Source organism: Thamnophis elegans, chromosome 12 (assembly GCF_009769535.1).
Source record: "Thamnophis elegans isolate rThaEle1 chromosome 12, rThaEle1.pri, whole genome shotgun sequence".
Lineage (NCBI taxonomy): Eukaryota > Metazoa > Chordata > Lepidosauria > Squamata > Colubridae > Thamnophis > Thamnophis elegans.
Window position 1 is genome coordinate 42,610,742 of NC_045552.1, and position 17,287 is coordinate 42,628,028.

General features: G+C 39.5%; 1 protein-coding gene across 1 annotated transcript in view; it reads left to right on the forward strand.

Moving 5' to 3' along the window:
* The window catches only part of LOC116516109 (teneurin-1-like), a 348,491-nt gene that overhangs the window by 16,318 nt on the left and 314,886 nt on the right, over positions 1 to 17,287 (forward strand). Inside the window, 1 exon segment of the mRNA XM_032228512.1 lies at positions 2,525 to 2,797. Coding sequence (XP_032084403.1) covers positions 2,581 to 2,797 — 217 coding nt within the window. The 5' untranslated portion in view covers positions 2,525 to 2,580.

Genomic DNA, 17,287 nt, shown 5'->3' on the forward strand with positions numbered 1-17,287 from the left:
GCAGGGGCACACGCTGCATCTCCCTCCCCCCCATAGGTTCGCCACCACAGGCCTAAATCAAGGTACCACCAAGATCACTCCTACCAACCCCGATAGGGCAACCCACTAGTATATAAAAAGAGAGCAAAGCCCATTCTCTTCTAGCACTGATGATGTTACCTAGTTTGGTAATAAAATGTCTGCAAGAAAAAGCATTCCTTAAAGCTGATACAGCGTCAAAGAATTGGAAAGGCAATTTTATTTATTGAGGCCAAGTCCCTGGTTTAGGGACTGGTTTAGGTTCAGGATTGAATTGTGGATTCCTTGGTGCTTTTTGAGGTTGACTGTTTTCTTGTAGTCATTTTATTATCCAACTAAGTAGCATCATCAATGCTGGAAAGGAGTGATGTTTGCTGTCTTTATATACCAGTGGCTTGCTTTATCAGTGTTGGTGGGGGTGATGTTTTGTCGTTCATAGTTCTTGGATTGAATTGTTGTTTAGCGCTTGATTGCTTGTCTAAGTTGGTTGTTCCTTGATTAGGGTATTGTCTACTGCTTGATTGTTTGTCTGGTATTAGCCCTTGCTTATCTGGGCATCTTCAAGAGATGACTATCAATTGAAGCTGACTCTTCAATCTTCTTGGCCAATGGTTCCACTAGGGAAGTGATCTTATGGCTAGGAATTGTTTTGACTAATATTCAACTGGAATTTGCTTTCCCTCTCTTTGTCTTGGGCTTTGGCAACTACTGTATTGCACTTGGTTAATTTTTAGAGCATAAACCAGGATTTCAAAAAGAAAAGAAGGATTCCACTCCACCCACAAACACAAGATAAAGAAAGGGTCCTATAGATATACAAAGGATACAATCTGTACAATGTAGAATGAAGAGGCCTTTGTGCTGCAGTGCACTGATTTGATCTGGTATACATATATCTTCCTTTGACCCTCTCTCCTTCCTGGTTCCTTTTCTTTTTTTCTCTTTCTTTCTTTCTTTCTTTCTTTCTTTTTTTCTTTCTTTCTTTCTCTTTCTCCCTCCTTCCCTTTCTTTCTTTCTCCTTCCCTTTCTCCATCCTACCCTTTCCCCCTTCCTTCCTTCCTTCCTTCCTTCCTTCCTTCCTTCCTTCCTTCCTTCCACCTTCAAACTTAACAAATGTACTCCATAAAGAAGCTTGCTTTCCCCTAATAATTTATATTTAATGCAGGAATATGCAGGAAGGCCATTAGAATAATGCAAATTTTGCCAGTGATTAGGATAGATTAAAGTTTTTTTCCCTTTATGTAGGTTAGGCTTTAAACTGAAATAGTATGATTTTTCTCCTTTTTTCTTGACACACATACTTTTTATTAGCAGTCGGTTAAAAAAAAGTATTATCAGCCACTGTTAATGTTCAGAAGATCACTCAGAAGAAGAAACATGAACCAAAATTATTTCACTATCCACACCTGTCCTCGTTTTCTTAATACATTTAACCAAGCAAGTCTTTAGCATGATGTGTACGCAAGCCAGTAGCAAATTATTCACTGAACTGTGGTTAAACAAGACATGACCCTGGAGAATATGTGAACATGGGTTACATGTGTGTGCGATGTGTGTGTGTGTGTGAGATTATAAAATTAATTCACTAAGAATGCGAAATAAATTAGAAAAACTATGTTACTTGATGTCACTCGATGTGAGTTATCTTTTTAATGTACTAAGTATTATAAATATGCCTATTTATAAAATGGGAATCTCTATCTTTTGTTTCAATGCATAGGACCCATTCCCTTCCCCCAGTGTCAAAATGAAGTTGTTGCTGTTAGTGTAGGAGAAGACCAGGCAGAGCTGGAGGGGTGGAGTTAAGTGTGTCATCAGCTCAGAATCATAGTGTTCCCACAAGTGCCCCATGTCCAACCCCTCTTGAATTTCATTATCTGATGCCAATTTTAGTTGACCGGATTCTTGTGTATAGTCTTGAATACATCTTCCATGCTGAAACTTTATGAATGGTCCTGATACTTCGTACCTGACAGGCACCATATAAATTACCTTGAGGGTACAAACACTGCTATAGAAACTAATTTCTGGTTCCATCAAAGATGGTCTATGAAGCTTACAATGGGAAACCAAAGTGGGCCATTATTGTTTTGATATAAGATTAATTCATTTTAGTCATTTTCTAGTGGAGGATGTCTTATTGTTTCTTTCCTAATAATTAAAAGCTACATTATTTCTACACATGAACTCTGCTATCTTCTTGTATTTTCTTTAGCTGAATGGACAAGACAAATCACCTATCATTTATCATTAGAAAAATCATGGAAACTACATTGGTTCTCCCAAGCTTTGGGATGAGATAGTTATAGAGTGCCTGTAATTTTGATTTTTTTATTTTTTATTGGGAAAGTGTAATTTCCTGGTCATGATATATTTCACATATGCTTTCTATATACGTTGATTTTTAATTGTAAGATGCCCGTAGCCTTGAGGGGTTGGGCAGCCTCAAAATTGATTTAAATGAACAAAAATTGCTTGAGACTTACACTGTTTTTGTCTCTTCCAGGTGTATAACTTTAAGAAGCCTTACTCTGTTGTTTTCATGACCTTGCTGGATCAAAAATGGAGCAAATGGACTGTAAACCTTACCAGCCCCTATCCAAAGCTAAGCATGAAATGGACCTAGCTTATACCAGCTCTTCAGATGAAAGTGAAGACGGGAGAAAAGCAAGACAGTCCTACGAGTCAAGAGAAACCCTAAATGAATTCGGACAAGATCTCAGACTCAATTACAACAGCCATAACCGAACAGGAAAAGGAGTTGATGAATCCACTCAAGGTACGTTGAACCATTTGTGTTGTGACAAATAGCATGTCCACATTAACCTCAGTCGCTTTCTTTCTTGTACAGTGGTACCTCAGTACTCATCATTAATTGGTTCCTGGGAGGTACAATGAATACCAAAAATGATGAATGCCATATATAGTGTGTGTGTGTGTGTGTGTGTGTGTGTGTGTGTGTGTGTGTTGTATTTGTGCTGATAAATAAATAAACAAATGTAACAAAAATGCAACAGTAAAAATATTGGGTTTCTCTCCGGATGGTCTCTTGTGATGAGCCGATGGACATATATATATATATATATACATACATGTATATATATATATATATATATATGTATGTATGTATGTATGTATGTGTGTGTGTATATATATATATATATATAATATTAGATTTTTACAACCCCTGGTAAGCCCCAATTATGGGAGGAAGCTAACTGCTTCCATCACCTGTCAATCGGCTCATCACAAGAGTCCATCACGACAGAAACCCAATATTTTTACTGTTGCCTTTGTTATATTTGTGTTTTTTTATTTGTGCTGATAAATAAATAAAGGGAGACTAGTATAGATATATTTCAAGCTATTTAGCTCTCATCAGCTAGCCATACCCTTACTGGGATTTGAACCTGGGCTACATTACATACTAGGCAGACATCTTAGCCATTAGGCCACAGGCTGTTATCCGTTATCAGTGAAAATCTAATAGATACCTTTCACCCTGGCTTCGCTGATAACGGATAAGAGCCTGTGGCCTAATGGCTAAGATGTCTGCCTAGTATGTAATGTAGCCCAGGTTCAAATCCCAGTAAGGGTATGGCTAGCTGATGAGAGCTAAATAGCTTGAAATAGATCTATACTAGTCTTCCTTTATTTATTTATCAGCACAAATAAAATACACACACACACACATATACACACACACACACATACACACACATATACATACATACACACACATATACATACATACATACATATATACAAAGAAGTGTTGTGAGGGTTGTGTTGGAGAACACACAAACCAGCATACAGAGACACTGCAGTTTAAATAGGCTTTTACTTTCATGGAAATAGAGGTATCAGAGTCCATCAAACAGTTCAAGTCATACACAGATTAGACAGTCGGTCATCAATGTCTTTCAGTTAAGGGATAATCCAAATAACATAGTCAAGTATCCTATATTCAGTTAAGTACACAAAGTTTGCTAGCAGTTGCAAAACTTACAATAGCTCACGGCACTTTCTAACAGCCAACTTCCAAAAACACTCAGATCAGATCAGCCCAGCATCTAATGAACAGAGAGCTAATAGTCATTCTGGCTTCCTCTTATGGCCGATTGAGAAAAACAGCAACCAATCATGTTTTACAGTATGATTTAAAGAAACAGGTATAGCATTGTTACATGATTTATATATTGCCAACCCAACCGTTAGATTATATTCCTAACACTCATCGTGCCCAGAGAGAGAAATATCTGCCTCTACCTATGCTTGAACTCACAGCCACCTGAGAGCTCTACCTCTAGGCCACTGCACCATTCTAAATAAACAATGAGTACTGGGACAAAATTTTCACATCAAAATGCATTGATCATCACATTTGATGAGTTTCAAAGCAGTTGAGTACCAAGATACCTCTACATTTTATTTGCCCACCTGTGAACATCACTTTCTGTTCCAAATCATACTGAGCACCTGATTCAATTTTATGCTAAAAATTGCCAGATTCTAAGGCTAAATTTATATGCAAGAATGTTGTAGCGCCCCCTGATAGTCCATAAGCATTTTTTAGACAATGTTGCAGCTCAGGGCCTTATTGAGAAGCATGGACATCTACTGTATCTAGAAAAATGGAAATGGATGCTGGGCTGGAAAAGCTGAACCTTTATTTTACTTTATTGTCATTGTATGTAAATGCACAGTATACCCATACAACAAAATTCACACAACACACAGAGACCAGGCCCAACATACATACCAATCCCCAAACACGCCCCCCCCCCAGCCACCAAAAAAAATTCCCCATCCCTAAACCACCCAAGCATCCACACAACAGACCAAGTAGTGCTGTCCAACAGCTCACTGATGGTGGCCCTTTAGTTCATTGTTAAGTGCAATTATAGTTCTGGGATAAAAGCTATTCAGAAGATGTGTGGTCCTAGTTTTAATTGTTCTGTAACTTCCGCCAGAAGACAAGAGTCTAAAAAGATTGTAAGCAGGATGGGAAGAGTCTCTGAGAATGTTATGCAACTTCCTTAAACAGCGAGATGCGAAGATGCCGTCCAGGGCTTGTAGCTGGAGCCCAGTGATATTCTGGGCAGTTTTAATGATTCTCTGTAGAGCTTTTTTGTCCACTGCAGAGCTGCTCCCATGCCATGCAAGAATGTCATTTGTCAGGACACTCTCAATGGTGCTGCAATAGTAGGACAGAAGTAGATGCTGAGATAGATTTATCTTCCTTAGCATTCTCAGGAAGTACAGCCTCTTATGTGCCTTCTTCACAAACATGTTAGCATTCATGGTCCATGAGAGGTCCTCCAAGATATAAATGCCCAGAAATTTAAAACTACCAATCCTCTCCCATCTCCTCGCCATTTATGTACAATGGTAAAATGTACGTCTCTCTTCCTCCTGAAGTCAATGATAAGTTCTTTAGTTCAGAGCTCAAGAAGATGGCAGGGATCAGCTTTAGTAGTTTCCCTTCTGACAAAAGCTCATTTTGATAGCCCTACCATGCACATCAACCATTTTGAGAATGGGCATCCCTTCTCCCTTCTTGATGTTTTTGTGGGAACGTCAACAGCTTACTTATGAAACTCCTAATGTGCTTACTAATGTTCAGTTTTGCTCCTGGCATTGGTGCTCCATCCATTTTCAAAAATAGATTGGACAACCTTTTGATCGGGAGGATATAAAGCCTCCTGATTTGAACAGGAGGTTGGACTAGAAGACCTCTGAAGTTCTTTCCAACCCCATCATTCCATGTTCTTTACTAGTCCTCAGTGCTTCTTGTGTTAGCATTAGGATCTTCCCAGTCATAGTATCCCATGGAAGGTCAGGCTGATTCAATCTTTATCATTTTCTCAAAAGAAACGAAGAATTCAATGAATTTGAATGCAATTCTGTATTTATTATTATGTCTTGTTGGGATATTGTCTTGATCGTTTTGTAATGTTGATTTTTCCACCACTGGGTCAAAAAAACATTGTTTCAGAAGATCTTGGCAGGCAAAGAAAATTATGAATAATTATTATGAAATTATGAAATTTCATTGCATATAGCTCTCAAAGGGATATAGTAAACAAACAAGCAAGCAAACACAAAATGCATATACCCACATATACGACACGGAGAAATAAACACTGAGTTTGGATGTATACATGTACATGGCAAGAAAAATGAATCTTGTGACTTTACCAGATGGATGGCATGGGGAACAAAACTTACAGAACCTGGTAGTCCTGCTAGAAATACTTCAAAACTTCTTCCAAGAGGGGAGTAACAGAAACAGACCATAAAGTGGGCATGTGCGGTCTCTAACAATGCTTTGAGCTCTAAGCACATAGTGCTTATAAGCAGTATCCTGAATAACAGGAAGCGAGCTTCCGATAATCTTCTTGGCTGTCCTTACCACTCTCTGTATGGGCTTTCTATCTGAGGCACTGCTGCTATCAATATTGATATGCTTTTGGTATGATATTTTTCCACTAAAAGAAGGTGCAAAAATTCTGTTTGATCTACACTCTCTACTTGAAATAGATTTTTGTATCTCATCTGCTCTTTTGAGAAAACATTGAAATATGTTTCTAAAAAGAGGAACATTTTTTTTTCCTAGCTGATTTCTATCACATTTATTTGTCGGCACCTTTTTAAAAAATTGACACTGAATACAGAATAGATTTATTGGGAGACCATTATTTAAGTTAACATTCTATACAAGTGTTGCAGAAAATCAAATACTGGTTGTTGTTGTTTTTTTTTTTTTTTCTGGAGTGCTCAGTGCATGATAAATTACAGCTCTGCAGAACCTTTTGTTAGAAACATCACTATGAAGGAAACTACAATTGAATGAATACAAATAAACAAGGCAAAAAGAATTTTTTCCTTTAAAATATAAAAAAAATTCCTAAGATGATTTACAAGTAGCATTTAAAACTAGCCAAGCTAAATGTGTATACAATTATAGATGTCAGTTTAAACATTAAAAGAGTACCTTTGAAGCACCAATTAAGTATTTAATGAAAGAGAATCACTATATACATTCATATAAACATAGAGATTCATACACTCTGTCTGTCTGTCTGTCTGTCTGTCTGTCTGTCTGTCTGTCTGTCTGTCTGTCTATCTATCTATCTATCTATCTATCTATCTATCTATCTATCTATCTATCTATCTATCTATCTATCTATCTATCTTATCTCATGTCTATATAATTTAAATTCTCTTTGATTTCTTTCCTTTGTATCCTACCTAGAGCACAAGATTGAAGCATAGGTGGGCTTTATATTATCATGACCTGCAATTCTGGAATGGGATATTTGCAACCCAAACTGTAACTAGTTACTTATTGGGGGGGGGGGAATGGAGATGATCACCACCCACTAAAATCAGCTATGACTTTTTTTTCTTTTTACAATCTTATAATCCTTGATATTCAGGGTGGAGTTGGGATGACTAGGTGGAACTGAGCATTTACTGGCTGGATGCTCTTCCTGATGCCCACATGGAGTTCACAGCAGATATTTTCTTTTTGTGCCCTGAGAGAGAAACATCTGCCACTACCTAGGATTGAACTCTTAACCTTCCAAGTGGGAGGTGAGAATCTTCACTACTAGGCCACCACGCCTCTAGCAGAGTAAAAGGAGTCCCACAGGGACTCCTTTACTATTTTTTTTTTACACGAACAATACCAACTTGGAGAAGATTAATCTTTTCCCCTCTCTCATCATGTTGGTTCAACTTAAAGGTAATTTCTGATAGAGGACATTGTTTGAAAGTGAGATGTTTTGGACCCTTTACTGAAATCTTCCCTTCAATTCTATTATTTTATGTTATTGGTGTCCAAAAGATCAAACCAGGGGTTGGCTGCTGGGGGTTCTCAGGAGTTTGGGAGAACCTCTAGCTAAGATTCTGTGCAGTTTGGAGAACACCCAAATCCCACTCCTGGCTGGCCACGTCCACCCCCCCCCTGCTCCTCCCAGGAGTCCCCACATATCTCATTTTGGATTCAGGTGGGTGCAAGGTGCATGTGATGGCTCAGGGAGGGCAAAAAATGGGTCTACCAGAGGTTTGGGAAGTTCCGGAAGTTCTGGAGCCTGGGGAAGCCATTTTCGCCTTCCCGGAGGCTTGAGGACAGCCCTCCCCTACACCATGGTGCAGGAGGCTGACTAGGCCACACCCACCATGGCCATGCCCACCCAGCAACGGGACACAGAACCCCTTGCTAAAAATTTTGGAGTCCTCCCCTGGATAAAACTGTCTGATAACCACAGTAATTGTGGATTCTGGAAAAGAGAAAAAGAGCATATCAGAACACTGCTGCGTTATGAGGTGACTGTTGTTCTTAATGGCTCCCACTCCAGTTACAGAGTGAATGTGTATTTTATGGATTTTAACCATGTATGTGAAGTTAGATTCAGCCTTATGACTGAAGAAGGGAATTAGGACATGGCAAAACTGCAGCCAAATAGCAACTTTGAAAAATAAAAACACCTCATTTTTGTTGATTTAATAAACAATGAAGGTTAGCTTTTCTCAACAGATTGGCACATTTAATTATTGTGCAGTTTTTGAAGCCCACTCAAATCTGGAGACTCGGGGAGGCACATGACAGAATAGAAAAGGAAAGGAAGCCAGTGGAAAACAGTATATAAAAACAAACATCCCTTGTATGTAAACATTTTGAATAAGTTTAAGAAGGTTTGCAAAGTTGTAGATAACTTTCTTTTTTTAAATATTGTAATATGGAAACCAATAAAGGAAGAAATACTGATTTGGTTCCCCCCCCCCCCTTTCAGTGAAGTGTTAATTTGATATCCTGAGCTGAGATACTGATCTGGCATTAACGAATGAATGAATAACCAAATAATTGGGAGCTGGCTGTAGAGGGAATAATGGATTTTGATATTATCAAATAATTATACACTGGAAGCATGTTATCCTGATGAAATTAATTTCATAATACAAACTTCTTTTTGTATTAGAGCACCAATGAATAGGAATTTTTTTGAGTAAGTGCGGTTATGAATTGGCGCTTTAAACAAAAGAATAGTACATTAATGTGTATTTCAGTACATTGCTAAATTGAATAGTGAATAAGTAGCACTATATAAAAACAACAAACAACAACAGCTGGATAGTTTACCAATCAGGCTAATGAATGCAGTGTTTGGAGGAATAAATAGAAGGCCAGTTGATTTTTTTTTGTATGTGTTATTTGTTTGTATTTGTGTGTGAGCGAGCAAGCAAGCAAGCAAAAGAGAGAGAAAGAGAAAGGAGAGGAGAGAGTACATACCTATTGATACAGAGCTAAAATTTAAATGGGTTATCTATAAAGTTCACCAGGATTTAGGAGTGGCTGGTTCAGATAGCTAGCTCATTAATACAAAGCAAACAGAGGAAATAAGGCTTAGTTGTACATCACACACATGGATAGTTATTCTGTCTCTTGGATTTGAGCATTTATCCAGAACTACACAGCAAGGATGCGGTAGCTTAGTGGCTAAGACACAGAGCTGGTCAATGAGAAAGGTTGGCAGTTCGGTGGTTCGAATCCTGAGCACTGCCTAATGGAGTGAGTTCCCATTACTTGTCCCAGCTTCTGCCAACCTAGCAGTTTGAAAGCATGTAAGAATGCAAGTAGAAAACTAGAGACTGCATTTGGTGGGAAGGTAACAGTATTCCGTGCACCTTCGGCGTTTAGACAGGCTGGCCACATGACCACGGAGATGTCTTCAGACAGCTCTGGCTCTTCGGCTGTGAAACTCTAGAGTCAGAAACGACTAGCATGTATGTGTGAGGGGAAGCTTAACCTTTAAACCGCATGAAGTAATTCTGGACCCAAATCATAAGACCTATTGGACTAGGATGGAAGGTCCAGAGCTTTCTAAAACAAAGAAAATAAGATGGAGAATTCATAGTCTTCTAGCAGAACAGCCGTCAGATAGCATATACAACACTCAGAAACCTCTCACATACATATACAAACATTTAAATCTCACTGGATAACCAAATCCCATTCTCACCAGATGTTGTGATCCTGACTTCAACCAATGAGCAATTGCCACTTGTATTTAATAATTCTCTCCAAATTAGTAATAGAATGGTATGGAAAAAGAGCTTTGTAGCACTTAGCCCCAAGCTCCTATAAGGTACATAATGTATAGAAATAAGATATGGAAAGGTTTAGAGAGAGTGAGAATATATCCCCACTCATAGATACATCCCAAAGTTATACAGATGATTGATGTGTAAGTAAGAGCCATGTATATTTATAGAAAAACACCTGTGTTCCCATCCTCCATCCTTCAAAACAAATCTTTATTTTTGAACCATAAATCATCCCTTTCAACCAAGGGAGAAGAAAAAAAACACCACATCCTTGCTTTCTTGTCTGTATGCTTTTCCAAAAGGAACCCATCACAAGCAGGAAATTAAATGATTGTGACAAGACAGGACAATGTAGTCCCCACTTGGTGACCTCTTCGCTTTCTCCACATCCTTTCAAATTCAAATTCAGAATATAGCTCAAAGGGACCTTGGAAGTCTTCTAGTACAAACCCCTGCTGAAGCAGGAGATCCTATACCAGTGATGGTTAATCTTGTCGGCACCGAGTGGTGAAATAGGAGTGCGTGTGTGTGCTGGAGCACCAGAACCTGGAAGAGAGCAACTGACCAGTGCTCATGCACGCCAGACCAGCTGGCCAATACACATGTGCACAACAGAACCCAAAAGAGCCGAGGTGGTGCAGTGGTTAGGGTGCAGTACTGCAGGCCACTTCAGCTGACTGTTATCTGCAGTTCAGCGGTTCTAATCTCACCGGCTCAGGGTTGACTCAGCCTTCCATCCTTCTGAGGTGGGTAAAATGAGAACCCAGATTGTTGTTGGGGGCGATATGCTGACTCTGTAAACCGCTTAGAGAGGGCTGAAAGCCCTATGAAGTGGTATATAAGTCTAACTGCTATTGCTATTGCTAAAAGAGGAGCTGGTGACACTCTTTCTGTCACCTCTGGCACACTTGCCATAGGTTTACCATCATGGCCCTATAAAATTTCAGACAAGTAGCTATCCAGTCTCTTCTTAAAAACCTCCAGTGAGGAAGCCACAACTTCTCAAGGCAAGCTGTTCCACTGGTCCTCACTGTTAGGAAGTTTCTCCTTAATTCCAGGCTGCTTCTCTCCTTGATTAGTTTCCATCCATTGTTTCTTGTCCTGCCTTCTGGTGCTTTGGAAAATAGGTTGAGTCCCTCTTCTTTGTGGCAGCCCCTTAAATACTGGAATACTGCTATCATGTCATCCCTAGTACTTCATTTCTCTAGACTAGCCATACCCAAATCCTGCAACTGTTCTTCATCTGTTTTAGTCACCAGACCTTTAATCATCTCAGTTGCACTTCTTTGCCCTCTTCTATGCACTTCAAATTACAGTTAGGAGAAACTATGCTCATTTTCTAGGTATTTTTAGTAAAATGCTTCCCAACCTAACTTCTATAAGAATAGAGTAACAGAGTTGGAAGGGACCTTGGAGATCTTTTAGTCCAAACCCCTGCTTAGGCAGGAAATCCTACACCAATTCAGACAAATGGCTATCCAACATCTTCTTAAAAACTTCCAGTGTTGGAGCATTCACAACTTCTGGAGTCAAGTTGTTCCACTGATTAATTGTTCTAACTGTCAGGAAATTTCTCCTTAGTTCTAAGTTGCTTCTTTCCTTGATTAGTTTCCTCACGTTGCTTCTTGTTCTACCCTCGGGTGCTTTGGAGAATAGCTTGACTCCCTCTTCTTTGTGGCAGCCCCTGAAATATCGGAAGACTGCTATCATGTCTCCCCTAGTCCTTCTTAATCTACATATACCCAGTTCCTGCAACCATTCTTCATATGTTTTAGCCTAGAGTCCCCTAATCCTCTTTGTTGCTCTTCTCAGCACTCTTTCTAGAGTCTCAACATCTTTTTTATATTGTGGCGGCCAAAACTGGATGCAGTATTTCAAGTGTGGCCTTAACAAGGCTTTATAAAGTGGTATTAACACTTCATGTGATCTTTATTCTACCCCTCTATTTATCAGCCTAGAACTGTGTTGGCTTTTATGGCAGCTGCTGCACATGGCTGGCTCATATTTAAATGGTTGTCCACTCAGACTCCAAGATCCCTCTCACAGTTGCTATTATTCAGCAAGGTACCTGTGTTGTACCTGTGCATTTTGTTTTCCTTGGCTAAATGTAGAACCTTACATTTTCACCACTGAATTTCATTTTGTTAGAATGTTCAAGTCTGCCACGATCCTTCTATATTTTGAGCCTATCTTTTAGAGTGTTGGCTATTCCTGCCAGCTTGGTATCATCTGCAAATTTGATGACTTTCCCATCTATCCAAGTCATTGATGAAGATGTTGAAGAGTACTGGGCCTAAAATAGAGTCTTGGGGTACTCCACTACATACTCCCCCCCCCCCCATGTAGATGCCGTTCCATTGAGGACTACACGTTGAGTGCAGTTGATCAGCCAGTTACGAATCCATCTGGTTGTGATGTTGTCTAACCCACATTTTTCAACTTTACCTGGTAGTAGGATATATAACTCCTCGCCTTTTTTTCCCAAGTTCTTTAAAGACTGTGTTTGAAGTCTCCTTCTGGATTGTTGCCATTCTTAGATGAGAATGGAAGCAGGTGTCCCTCTGCCAGGGTCCTTTAAGGAGCAAGCAAGACTCCTCCTTCCTACTCAAGATGGTGCTGTAAATGTTCTAAATAGAACGGCCAAGCCACTCTGGGCTTCGTTCCAGGCAGTGGCGAGAATCAATAAGAAATGGCATCATTATTTTGATCTTAATAACACTCGAGCCCCTTTTACAATTCAGTTATACTTTGAAAACAATCAAACAGGGAAACAAAACTGACTTTCCTGAGTAAAGCAGTCCTTATTTAAAAGGTGGTGGGGAGGAAGGGAAGATGGTGGATCAATGCAGAAACAGATTTAGTGAAAGCGATTGGCAAGCCAGAAGCTAAGCACAAAATAGACAGGTAATGTGCCGCATTACGATTACTGAAGATAACGGGAAATAAATTAAACCTGAAAGATATATACCAGACAAAAGAGGGGGGTAGGATTAATGGAAAAGACACAGAGGGTGGGAATTAGCCAAGATGGTTAGGTGGCTTGCAAGTTAAGTAGGAGGCATGTATTATTTGCTAATGCAAAGGATTTAAAAAGTGACAGAAGAAATGAGCAAGAGTTTCTGAATTTTTAAAGAGGCAATTTGAAGTTGATGTTCACAGTTTCTGACTAGCCTTAATGCTCCTAAATTAACCCATTAGTCTAAACAGATTGTTCTGGTTTATATCTATATCTATCTATCTATCTCTGCGTGGCTTTGAAGAGAAGATAAAAGAAACATTTTAAAGAATTTGCTTGACTCTTACCTTCATGGTTTTTTTTTGTTGTTTTTTTTTTTTAGAAAAAAAGGTTAGCTTTTGCATTTGGCATTGGTTTATTTTTAAATGCAAGCCAAAATTTGTAACACGTTTAATCTGTAAAGAGAACAAAAATGTTAGGTAAATACTGATTCTATTTGACCCAAAGCTTAATTAAATACAAATTAGAAAATATTACCCGCAGCAGTTTTATCTGTGCAGTAACCATAAAATATTTCCACTCAGATGAAGCAGAAACCATTTCTGAAAGGAACCATTTTGATAAGAGATGAAGAACAATTAAAATGATTAATAAATAATGAAGATCCAAGAACTATAGCTGATTAATAACTGAATAAAGACCAAGCCAAATGATACAAAAGAGGGATTGGGCTTCCCAAATTCTTCCTAAGAAAAAGGTTATAAAATGCAAAGGCTTGAGTAAAACCAAAAATAATTCCAGAAATAAGACTAGATATAATTCTGCTATTCAGGTTTAGCTCTAAGGAAGTGTTTGCATTTTGCAGCTATAGCTAAGGCATATGGTACTGTAGGATGGCTTTCTTTCTTTATAACTGCTGTCCTTTCTCTCCTTCACAAGACCCTCATTAGCAGCTCATCTACAGGGCGCGATGGCTCAGTGGCTAAGATGCTGAGCTTGTCGATCAGAAAGCTCAGCAGTTTGGCGGTTCGAATCCCTAGCGCTGCATAACGGAGTGAGCTCCTGTTACTTGTCCCAGCTTCTGCCAACTTAGCAGTTTGAAAGGCACATAAAAAATGCAAGTAGAAAAAATAGGGATCACCTTTGGTGGGAAGGTAACAGCGTTCTGTGAGCCTTCGGCATTTAGTCATGCCGGCCACATGACCATGGAGACGTCTTTGGACAGTGCTGGCTCTTTGGCTTTGAAACGGAGATGTATATCCGTATGTACATTCCAATTTTACATTTGTGGTCAGCTTGTTTCTTACTTCTTTGCTTACTTGTTTATGTTTAGCCATTTATATCAGACTGTCTTATTACCTTTGTAGCAATAGCACTTAAACTTATATACCGCTTCATAATGCTTGTATAGCCCTCTCTAAGCAGTTTACAAAGTCAGCATCCCAATAATCTCATTTTACCGATCTAGGAAGGCTGAGTAAACCTTGAGCTGGTCAGAAACGAACCCTTGGCAGTAAGTTACCCTGCAATTGTATTGTAATCATTGTGCTACCCCGCAGTGTAACCATTGTAACCACTGCGCTACCATGCCTCTAAGAATCACCAGGTGTCATTCTTGGGTTTGGGTCCTGACAGATAGTTATGTTTCATTTAATTTATCTGAAGTCGTATTAATCTACACTTCTTTCATCTTTACTCAGCCACTTCTTCTTACCTTCTCCCCATTGATTTAATAAATTTCCTTTCTGACATATTATCAACTGCAGTTTCTCGGTAATTTTTGCAAAGTATGAAGGGGCACTTCCAAGTCCACTTTGGGGACTATGCTATGTCCTGTAATCTTGCAATGTGCTTCTCTAATAAGAGAAAATGATGGCAAGGCTGTGTATATTGAAAAACATTATTAGGTTCTATATAATGGTGCCAGAGTAGATTTCACATAAAAGAGCATTATGCCTTCTTTCCTTCTTTTGTGCTTCGCTATTCAGGGCAACAAATTGTGCTTATTTCCAGATGAATTTCCAGGAAACTTTGATTCTTATGTCACTTTGAAAAGTTTTCATTACTCATTTGTAGTAGGAAAATAGGACTTTTTTTTCTTTTTGGCAAATTAGGTAACCAAACAGCTTTGAGGTTTTCACGGAGTTTCTCTGCTGTATAATAGCTTTTTCTTATTTATTCCTTGTATTTCTGATGTATTTATTGAATTTATTTCTGGCCTCAAATATCTATTCTTTTGACACTAGAAAGAGATGATGAGATTTCATTTCAGAAATGCAAATCTAGGAGAAACATTATGTATTGTAGGAAACATTAACTATGGGAGAACAAGATAAAATCTAATCGACAAGTTGGAAAAAAATTAAAAGCGAAGGCTTCTTGGTGCTCTCTTGGTGTTTTTCTATCATTACACAAACTAGGTAACATCATCAGTGCTAGTAAGGGGTGCTGTTTGCTCTCACTTTATATTCTGGTGTCTTGCCCTGTCAGTGTTGGTGGGGGTGGTCCTAGATCAGGCCAAATTCAAAAATCAGCCATTGATATACACAGAGACATTAAGAACATCTATAGACTATGCACAAAGAGATAATCAACTAGTCAAAAAGGGAACACAAAGACCCAAGCACCTCTACAGCAATCAGCACCCAGCAATCAGCACCTAGATCACCATAGAGTAGGGATGTCAAACTCAACTTCATTGAGGGCCACATCAGGGTTGTGTTTGACCTCAGGGTGGGCGTGGCTAACTCGATGTCACTCATTGAGGCTCTGTTTTTGGCCACGATGGCCTCCTGCAGCCTTCTGCCAGTGAAAATGGAGCCCGAGAGGGCCGCATGTGGCCTCCCAAGCTCCATTTTCACTGGCAAGGACTGCAGAAGGCCAGCGCAGCTGAAAACAGGGCCCAGGAGGCCTGCAAATGGCCCTCCCGAGCTCTGTTTTCATTGATAGAGGCACTTCGGGCCGGTCCCTCACTCTTTCTAGGGTGGGTCAGATCTAAGCACCCGGGGGGAGGGGGACGGATCTGGCCCGCAGCTTTTGAGTTTGACACCCCTGCCATAGATTAACTCCAAGGTTAACATCAGACCAACTATCAAGTAAACAAGACCCCAATCAAGAAACTGCCAAAGAGCCAACAGGAAACAGCCCTACCAAAGAACCTCTAAGAAACCCCCACCAATACTGACGGGTTAAGGCACCAGAATATAAACTGAAAGCAAACCCCACTCCTTATCAGCACTGATGATGTTACCTAGCTTGGTAGTGAAATGTCTGCAAGAAAACAAGCAAGCTCAGAGAGCATCCAAGGACCCATCACTTCAACTCTGAGCTATAAATATTCTCCTTTATAAATAAAATAGAATTTCTAACAGTTGAATGATTTGAGTTTCTCACTTCAAACAATGATCTATGATGTAAATGATATGATATGAATGATATGAAGCACTTTCTGTTTCCAGAAATGCCCTTGCCATCCTTTCTGAACAAGGACATTCAGTCTGCAGTGGTTTGCACACTAATAACTCACTAGATTAGTGTAATACACATTGTGAGGAGCTTTGTTAACTCATGGATTGGAAGTTATATAGATGATGCAGAAGGCACAAACCAGGTTATACAAAACCATTTCTGGCTGCTGGTTTGATTTATTGTTAATGAATCAGTAACATTTCCAGGCATTCACCAAAACCAGAATCGTATTCTGCTATGGACATCAAAGGCCCTAAAACAGTATTGGCGAACCTTTTGGGCACTGAGTGCTGAAACGGGAGCACACACATGCCGGAAACAGGCTGCCTGATCTTCCAGTTTCTGGGGTGCATGCACATGCAAAGAGCAGCTGGTCAGTGCACATGTATGTGCCAGAAACCGGAAGATTATCTTTCCAGCATGCGCATGCGCACTGGGAGGCTGCTCTTCCAGTTTCTGGTGCTCCTGTGCATGTGAGAACCAGCTGGCCAGTGCGCCAGAACCCAGAAGAGCAACGGGCAACAGCTTGCATGCTCGGAGAAATGGCTCTGTGTGCCACTTCCAGCACATGTGCTATAGGTTCGCACAACATCCTAGATGCAGTATAGAAATATATAAAAGAAGTGAAACTGAAAATTAGCTGATATCAACAAAGGAGGTTATTATGCTTAATAGATTAGGGATTAAATGGTTAGGAATACAAAAGGACCTTCCTTTTTTAAAGAGAAAAAT